General features: G+C 45.2%; 1 protein-coding gene across 1 annotated transcript in view; it reads left to right on the top strand.

Moving 5' to 3' along the window:
- LOC125025531 (dynein beta chain, ciliary-like) overlaps window positions 1-10,000 on the top strand; it is a 54,487-nt gene that overhangs the window by 12,636 nt on the left and 31,851 nt on the right. The window contains 17 exon segments of the mRNA XM_047613551.1: window positions 64-259; window positions 473-631; window positions 948-1,152; window positions 1,364-1,573; window positions 1,726-1,895; window positions 2,165-2,387; window positions 2,522-2,667; window positions 2,879-3,044; window positions 3,253-3,376; window positions 3,497-3,678; window positions 3,848-3,979; window positions 4,130-4,243; window positions 4,949-5,055; window positions 5,200-5,317; window positions 5,474-5,700; window positions 5,972-6,113; window positions 6,260-6,385. Coding sequence (XP_047469507.1) covers window positions 64-259; window positions 473-631; window positions 948-1,152; window positions 1,364-1,573; window positions 1,726-1,895; window positions 2,165-2,387; window positions 2,522-2,667; window positions 2,879-3,044; window positions 3,253-3,376; window positions 3,497-3,678; window positions 3,848-3,979; window positions 4,130-4,243; window positions 4,949-5,055; window positions 5,200-5,317; window positions 5,474-5,700; window positions 5,972-6,113; window positions 6,260-6,385 — 2,747 coding nt within the window.

Here is a 10,000-nt window from a genome sequence, read left to right as displayed (position 1 = left end):
AGACCACCCTATCACCAAGTTCAATCGTTTTTATTTATTTTTCAAACCTATATCACCGCCCAGGAGTATGGGAATACATCGTGGCGCTGCGGGACACAGTGAGCGACCTGGAAATCCGCGTGCAGCAAGTACAAGCCAACGTGCGTCGAGTAGATGACATCATGCTGACGTGGGTGTTGAAGCCCATCTTCGAGAGGCGTGAAGGGAAAAAGGACACGCTATTGAACCTTGAGGATAGGGCGGAGAGACTCAAGAAAGTGTAAGTTAACTTGAAGAGTATATGAGTCTTTCTCAATTTTACTCTTTTCCTGATTCTCCCTACTCTTTTCCCTTCTTATTTTCTCTATTTTATCTAATGCATATCTTATCTACCGTCATCAGTCGGACGATTCTTTGTTACATTAACAGACAGAAAACTATCTATCAAAAGTACTTTTCTCAGTCAAAAAACCTCTTCCTTCCCCTTCAACAGGTACACAGCCATGGAGAAAGACGGAGCTAAGATCCGCGGCATGGTAGACGAGAACAAGCGCCTCCTCAAAGTGCCCGAGGACTCCAGGCACTGGGATCGCTACCTCCTCTTCCTGGACCACATGATCACGCGAGGCCTTGTGGACGGCGTCAGTTGCAGGTAATGAACTTGCGGTACTACGTTTTCTTCTTCGGTTGCGTTTTTGCTACATAACCTGGATATTGTGTGTTTCATTATTCATGTTATATATCAAAACTACCTATGTTCATGCAACATGTAGTCACAATGTGGTTATGAAGCAATGTTGCTAACATCAAACAGTGAAAAAGCAATTTAAATCACACTTCTTAGCACGGTAAATTAAGAGGTAGTCCGTAGCAAGCTCTCTGCAAGCCCTAAATTCGTCAGTTATCAACCAATTTAACAGACAAAATGCAAGCCTATATACATGTCAAATCTAATATAAATCCCGTAGCCTGTTCTACCTGCTGGATAACTGCGAGTTGAGGGTAAATCAGTTCCCCTTGCTTGAGGCCCGGCTAGAGCTGCAGGAACCTTACCTCATCATTCGCCCTTCGCCCGAAGAGCTGCGCAGTCTGGTGGAGACCCTTGTGGGGGAAATTCTTCACGTCTGCGACCTCGTGCCCCGTCTAGCTACTCACACTCACGCGTCGTATTTGGTAAAGCAGGATACTTATTAAAATTAGATTTTCATATATTATGGGGTGTATGCCTCTGATGTTAGTGCTTTCGCCAGTATTGTTTTATTACACCATGACGTTTGCAAAATTATAAGCAGGAAAAACACTAATTCAAGTGGTCATGTATGTTTTTTTTCACTTCGTATAATTACCACAGCTAGTTTGATATCCAGCATTCTCCTATTTTCAGCCTGATGTTGAGAAAGATGAGGAAGTTTCACATCTGAAGGAGACGCTGGTGGGGAGATTCGAGGCAGCGGCGTCCCAAGTGGCCGAGCACCGCGACCAATTCCTGCAGCACCAATCCCTCTGGCGGGATCGTCGCGACGAGGTTCTTGAGAGGTTCCTCACATCAGAGGAAGATGGAAAGCAGCCTGGGCTTCCTAAGTTCAAGCAACAAGTATGAGATTATGTATTTTCTCTTTCTCCTGCAATTCAATATTTATCTGCTTGTCATATGCAATGGAATAGCCTCGTTTGTTAAATATATTGAATATTAAAAACAAGGTGGCCATCTATTAAGGTCTTATGAACTTCAAACCCTCACTGCAGATTGACAAGTACGAGCAGCTGCACGCCGAGCTCGAGAACATAGACACGATGGTGGTGTTCGACAAATGGCTGCGCCTGGACGTGCGTCCCTTCAAGCACGGCCTGCTGGAGAACACCAAGAAGTGGGCGCAGATGTACAAGCAACACCTTATCGCACAAGTGACGGACAGGTAATGGTGCTTATCTGTTTAGGGTGATGAAGTGAGTGGCGAGTCTTAGCCTAAAAGGGATTCAATATGAATTATATTTTCTGTACATTTATTTATGCAGCAGTGTTTGTATCTATATCTGCAAATCTGTCACAGATTTAAGAAATCGTTTATTGCACATCAGAACAAACTTGGATATGGTAAACATCTTACTGATGTAATTCCCTACTTGAACACAAAGATACATCACCTAACCAAAAAGCATTGTCCCCCTGCATCACTCGCCATAGCCTCACCGAGTTGGACAACTTCATCAAGACGACTGAGGTGGGGGTGGCGCAGGACCTCAACAACGGGGACTACGACACCCTAGTATCCATCATGGCACACCTGGTGAGGGTCAGGGACAGGATCCACACGACGGACGCCATGTTCGATCCACTCAAAGCCATCATCGGCCTCGTGCAGCAGTACGGCGACGACCTGCCGGAGACCATGCACCTCAAGCTGCAGGTGGGACTGGCCTCTGCTTATGATGCAAATGTGTACAATCAAATATTCAAGGAATAGTTACTAAACTTTTAATTACAATATAAATTAATACAATGTAAGAAGAACATCTCCCTAAACCCATGTCCCGCCACCAGGAGCTGCCCGATCAGAAGAAGCAGTGTGACCTCATCCGGCAGCACGTGGCGCCTCTCAAGGCCAATGAAGTGTCGGTCATCAGGAAGAAATGCATGAAGTTCGAAACAAGGCAAAATATTTACAGGGAGAAGTATTCGTTTTTCAAGTAGGTCTTGGGCTCCTTTGAATTCCTTTCCTTTCATGCCATGTTGAATAATTCTGTATTTATTGTATATATCCCCCCCCCCCCTCTCTCTCATGATTACATATATATGGTGACTGAATTATATGAGCGAGCATACCAGTGACCATGGTAAGGTATGTGTATCTACTTTTCGACATTGCTCTTCGTCTGTAAATCAAATTTCAACCCACAGCTACGACTGCGAGCTGCCCTACTGGCGCCTGGAAAGGGTAAACGCGAGAGTGACAAGACTGGAGGAGGAGATGCACATGCTGCAGGAGTCTTCCATGCTCTTCGAGGTCGTCATTCCCGAGTTCAAGCACATGAAGTCCTGCAGGAAGGAGCTGAGATTACTAAAGGTATAAGATAACGAAGTGTGGATAGATGTAGAACCCGCCAGTCCATAAAAGAATAAAATTGTGATGCAGAATTCCTGAAATATTTGCCAAAGAATATCCATGTTAGAATCATTATAAATACGAACCGGATATCAAACTGACAGATTGTCATAGTTTAGCAATTTAATACATATGCTATGAATGGTTATACTATCCCTACCATCCTCAGCAACTTTGGGATCACATCTCTCTCGTGCAAGCCTGCATCAACCACTGGAAGACGACCCCCTGGAGGGAAGTGGACGTGGAGAACATGGACATCGAGTGCAAAAAGTTTGCGAAAGACATCAGAGGTGAGAGGACACGAGAACCGTACAGCAACATCAAAGAAATGTGTTTCCCAAACACGGCATACCTTTTTATCTATATTATAAACTGACTCGTCTCCGCTCACGCTGGCATTCATCTTGCAGCTCTCGACAAGGAGATGCGGGTGTGGGACGCCTACGTGAACCTGGACTCAACCGTGAAGAACATGCTGACGTCGCTGAGGGCGGTGGCCGAGCTGCAGAACCCGTCGCTGAGGGAACGCCACTGGGGACAGCTCCTCGTAGCGACAAAGAAAGGGGACGGCACATCCACGGCGGCCTTCGTGGTGAGGGGAACAGGGGGTTAAATCTATAGGAGCAGGGAAGGTAGAGAAAGGTAGAGAAAAGACAAAAAGTGGGGGAGAGGTGGCAGAAAGAGCAAAGAGATTACATGAAGATTATATAAAACTCGATTTGGAATTACAAGGTTCAAAGCTTTTACATTTCGATTCACAGGCGAACTTCGTGGACAATCCCAAGACAACCTTAGCAGACCTACTCGAGCTCAACCTCCACATGCACGAGGACGAGGTTAAAAACATTGTCGACAAGGCAGTCAAAGAGATGTCCATGGAAAAGATCATCAAGGTAATTTATAGCAATATATTAATTGTTTACGCATGCGCTTTCTATTTTATATATATTCATATGTTTGTTAATCAATTCATCCTTTTGTTATAACACTTGAACAGTTATAAAGAATGAAAATACATGCCCTTTATTTGCTGATTATTTCAGGAACTGGACGTGACCTGGTCTACCATGGAATTCCTGGTGGATACGCATCCTCGCACAGGCGTCGACCTCATTCGCACTTCGGAGGAGATGATCGAGACACTCGAAGAAAATCAGGTGAGAGGGGGGGAGAGAAGATGGAGGATAGAGAAAGGGAGAGAAGAAGGGAGGAGGAGAAGGAGAGGAGCAGAAGAAGGAGGAGGAGTAGGAGAGCAGAAGAGAGGGGGGAAGGGAAGGAACAGGAAGAAGAAGGAGGAGCAGTAGGGGAAGGGGAAGGAAGAGGAGTAGATAGACGAGAAGGGGGAGAGAGGGGGGGGGGTATAGGAGAAGAAGGAGAAGGAAAAAGAGAAAGAGAAGGAGGAGGAGGAGGTGGGGGAGAGGGAAGAGGAGGGAGAGAAGGAAAAGAGGTAAAAGTTAAAGAAGGAAGAAGGAGGAGAAGGGGAAGGAGAGGGAAGAGTAATAGGAAGAAGATGAAGAAGAAGAAAAAGATGTAGGGGAGATGGAGAAGAAGAAGGAGAAACAGGACGAGAAAGAGGAGAAAGAGGAGGAGGAGGAGGGGATGTAAGAGGAGAAGTAGAAGGAGGAGGCTGAAGAGGAGAATGAGGAGGAGGAGTATAAAAAGGAGGAAGAGGTAGAAGGAGAAGGAGAAAGAGAAAGGAGGACTAGGAGAAGAAAAAGGAGATGAAGAAGATGAAGAAAAAGGAGGAGAAAGAGATATAGATAAAAATAGAAAGATAGATTGATAGATACATTGATAGTTAGATAAACAAAATGGATAGATAGAAAAATTTGAATTTCATATGCAAATTCGTTGGCCCACAGGTCCAGCTCCAGAATCTTATGACATCGAAGTATATTGAACACTTCCTTGAGGAGGTGTCAGCATGGCAGAACAAACTGTCCGTCGCCGACCAGGTCATCACTCTCTGGTTAGTAATGGTGGGATAAACAAACAGAAGTGTAAACTGAAGGAGTGATAAGATTGAAATTCTTCCAGCTTCTGTAGATAACATTCGATCCTTCATACGAATGTCTTCGCGACTCGTTGTCCACCAAGCCTTCCTCTCCCCCAGGTTCGAGGTCCAGCGCACCTGGAGCCACCTGGAGTCGATCTTCATCGGGTCGGACGACATCAGGCGGTAGCTGCCCGAAGATTCGGCCAGGTTTGACCAGATCGACATTGACTTCAAGGTGAGTTCAAGGCGATGTCCCTTGCTGGATGCTTGCAAGATGCTTGTGTGGCAAAGGCAATCCGTCTGCATCTAGGCGGGCAACGAAAAAGCTCGTGAGCATTATCGAAACTACAGTCCTTGGAGACGCCTTTCAACGCGATCGTATCCCCTTCAGGAACTGGTGTCGGAGATAGTGGCGAATCCCCACGTGCTGAACGCCACGAACCGCGAGGGCCTCTACCACCGGCTGGAGGCGCTGCAGGCGGAGCTGACGCTGTGCGAGAAGACGCTGGCCGAGTACCTGGAGACGAAGCGCCTGGCCTTCCCCAGGTTCTACTTCGTGTCCACGGCCGACCTGCTCGACATCCTCTCCAACGGCAACCAGCCCATTAAGGTCACCAGGTAGGATTCGTAAGACCATTTGTGATCAAGAGAGGGAGGGAGGGAGCGGAGAGAGAGATGGGGGAAGAGAAGGAGATGGAGAAGGAGAGGGAGAGGGAGAGGGAAAGGGAGAGGGAAAGGGAGATGGAGAGGAAGAGGGAGATGGAGATGGAGAGGGGAGGGAGGGAGAGGGACAGAGAGAGAGAGAGAGATAGAGAGAGAGAGAGCGTGAAAGAGGGAACACAGAGGAAGATACGATTTTGTATTTTTTCTAATTTGTCTACGCTCACAGGCACCTCACCAAGTTATTCGATAGCATTGCAAGTATTAAGTTCGCCGAGGGTGAGGGCAGTAATGCCACCACAGCGGTTGGGATGAAAGCCAAAGACGGCGAGTACGTTGACTTCTGCAAGGAAACTAACTGTGTCGGCCCCGTGAGTCAACATTTTCTGGTTTATTTCATACTGCTGCCACGGCACTTTTGTTTTTTCTTCTTTTATAAATCAACGAAGTGAATACTAATTAGCTTACCATTGACAAATAACGAGAGTTTAAGCCGCCCTCCTCTGTCACGCACCAGGTGGAGAAGTGGCTGATGAACATCCTGCAGATGATGCGCGCCACCGTGAGGGCGCGGCTTACCGATGCCGTGGCCGCCTACGAGGACCGCCCTCGAGAGCAGTGGGTGGGCGACTATCCGGCGCAGGTGAGGGGTGTTCCAAAAAAGATGCTTTCACTACTAAATATGTCTAACTTTGTACTGATGAGCACAATTTGGGACAGACTAAGACGAATGTAGGAAAACGAATGACAAGCATAACACTATGTAAACAGTGTGATGACACGGTTTTGAGCAAAATAAAAGTGGAATGTCAATGTTTTGAGTCTTCTGAAAGCAGAATGTCAGTGTTTCCTATGTTCTGAAAGTGGAATGTCAGTATTTCCAGTATTCTACAAATGGAATGTCAGTGTTTCCAGTGCTCAGATAGCGGCATATCAGTTTCAAGTATTCGGAAAGTGAAATGTCAGTGTTTCCAGTGTTCTGAAAGCGGAATGTCAGTGTTTCCAGTGTTCTGCAAATGGAATGTCAGTGTTTCCAGTGTTCTGAAAGTGGAATGACAGTGTTTCCTGTGTTCTCGAAGCAGAATGTCAGTGTTTCCAGTAATCTACAAAGGGAATGTCAGTGTTTCCAGTGTTCTACAATTGGAGAATGTCAGTGTTTCAAGTATTCCGAAAGTGGAATGTCAGTGTTTCCAATGTTGTAAAAGTGGAATGTCAGTATGTCCTGTGTTCTGGAAGCAGAATGTCAGTGTTTCCAGTGTTCTTAAAGCGGAATGTCAGAATTATGGAAACACAGACATTCTGCTTCCAGAACACTGGAAACACTGACATTCCGCTTCCAGAACACTGGAAACACTGACATTCCGCTTCCAGAACACTGGAAACACAGACATTCCACTTTCAGAACACTTGAAATACTGACATTCTACTTTCAGAGCACTGAAAACACTGACATTCCATTTGTAGAACACTGGAAACACTGACATTCTGCTTCCAGAGCACAGTAAACACTGACACTCCATTTTCGGAATACTGGAAACACTGACACTCCACTTTCAAAATACTGGAAACACTGACATTCCGCTTTCAGAACACTAAAAAGACTGACATTTCGCTTTCAGAACACTGAAAACACTCACATTCAACTTTCAGGGCACTGAAAAACTGACATTCCGCTTTTAGAACACTGGGAACACTGACATTCTGCTTTCAGCACACTGGAAACACTGACATTCCGCTTTCAGAGCACTGGAAACACTGACATTCCGCTTTCAGAACACTGAAAACACTGACATTCCGCTTTCAGAACACTGAAAACACTGACATTCCGCTTTCAGAACACTGAAAACACTGACATTCCGCTTTCAGAACACTGAAAACACTGACATTCCGCTTTCAGAACACTAAAAACACTGACATTCGGCTTTCAGAACACTAAAAACACTGACATTCCGCTTTCAGAACACTGAAAACACTGACATTCCGCTTTCAGAACACTAAAAACACTGACATTCCGCTTTCAGAACACTGGAAACACTGACATTCCATATGTAGAACACTGGAAACACTGACTTTCCGCTTTCAGAACACTGGAAAACACTGACATTCCGCTTTCAGAACACTGGAAACACTGACATTCCGCTTTCAGAACACTGAAAATACTGACATTCCGCTTTTAGAACACTGGAAACACTGACATTCCGCTTTCAGAACACTGGAAACACTGACATTCCATATGTAGAACACTGGAAACACTGACATTCCGCTTTCAGAACACTGGAAACACTGACATTCCGCTTTCAGAACACTGGAAACACTGACATTTCACTTTCACAACACTGGAAACACTGACATTCCGCTTTCAGAACACTGGAAACACTAACACTCCGCTTTCAGAACACTGAAAACACTGACATTCCGCTTTTAGAACACTGGAAACACTGACATTCTGCTTTCAGAACACTGGAAACACTGACATTCCATATGTAGAACACTGGAAACACTGACATTCCACTTTCAGAGCACTGGAAACACTGACATTCCACTTTCCGAATACTGGAAACACTGATATTTCACTTTTAGAGCACTGGAAACACTGACATTTCGCTTTCAGAGCACTGGAAACACTGACATTCCACTTTCAGAGCACTGGAAACACTGACATTCCACTTTCAGAGCACTGAAAACACTGACATTCCGCTTTCAGAACACTGGAAACACTGACATTCCACTTTCCGAATACTGGAAACACTGACATTCCGCTCTCGGAGCACTGGAAACACTGACATTCCGCTTTCAGAACACTGAAAACACTGACATTCCGCTTTCAGAACACTGAAAACACTGACATTGCGCTTTCAGAACACTGAAAACTCTGACATTCCGCTTTCAGAACACTGAAAACACTGACATTCCGCTTTCAGAACACTGAAAACACTGACATTCCGCTTTCAGAACACTGAAAACACTGACATTCCGCTTTCAAAGCTCAGGAAACACTGTAATTGCACTCTCAGAGCACTGGGAACACTGATATTCTCCTAGCAGAACACTGGAAATACTGACATTCCGCTTTCACAACACTGGAAACACTGACATTCCATTTGTAGTACACAGGAAACACTGATATTCCACTTTCAGAGCACTGAAAAACTGACATTCTGCTTTCAGAACACTGGAAACACTGACATTCCAAATATAGAACACTGGAAACACTGACATTCCACTTTCAGAACACTGGACACACTGACCTTTCGCTCTCAGAGCACTGGAAACACTGACATTCCACTTTCTGAATACTGGAAACACTGATATTCTGCTTCTAGAACACAGGAAACACTGACATTCCAGTTTCCTGATACTGGAAACACTGACATTCCACTCTCAGAACACTGAAAACACTGACATTCTTCTTTCAGAACACTGTGAAAACTGACATTCCGCTTTCAGAACACTGGAAAAGCCGACATTCTGCTTCCAGAACATAGTAAACACTGACATTCCACCTTCAGAACACTGGGAACACTGACATTCCACTTTTGGAATACTGGAAACACTGACATTCCGCTCCCAGAGCACTGGAAACACTGATATTCTCCTTGTAGAACACTGTTAACACTGACATTCCGCTCTCAGAACACTGTTAACACTGACATTCCGCTCTCAGAACACTGGAAACACTGACATTCCGCTCTCGGAGCACTGGAAACACTGACATTCTGCTTCCAGAGCACAGGAAGCACTGACATTCCACTTTTGGAATACTGGAAACACTGACATTCCGCTCCCAGAGCACTGGAAACACTGATATTCTCCTTGTAGAACACTGTTAACACTGACATTCCGCTCTCAGAACACTGTTAACACTGACATTCCGCTCTCAGAACACTGTTAACACTGACATTCCGCTCTCAGAACACTGGAAACACTGACATTCCGCTCTCAGAACACTGAAAACACTGACATTCTGCTTCCAGAACACAGGAAACATTGTCACTCCACTCACAGAGCACTGAAACACTGACATTCTTCTTTCAGAACACTGGAAACACTGACATTCTGCTTCCAGAACACAGGAAACACTGTCATTCCACTCTCAGAGCACTGTAACACTGACATTCTTCTTGCAGAACACTGGAAACACTGACATTCCGCTTTTGGAACAATGGAAAAGCTGACCTTCTGCTTCCAGAACACAAAAAACATTTCACTTTCAGAACACTGGAAACACTGACATTCTGCTTCCAGAACACTGGAAACA

This window comes from Penaeus chinensis, chromosome 5 (genome assembly GCF_019202785.1).
Source record: "Penaeus chinensis breed Huanghai No. 1 chromosome 5, ASM1920278v2, whole genome shotgun sequence".
Lineage (NCBI taxonomy): Eukaryota > Metazoa > Arthropoda > Malacostraca > Decapoda > Penaeidae > Penaeus > Penaeus chinensis.
The sequence above is the reverse complement of the archived record's forward strand: the minus strand, read 5'-3'. Positions and strand labels throughout refer to the sequence as shown.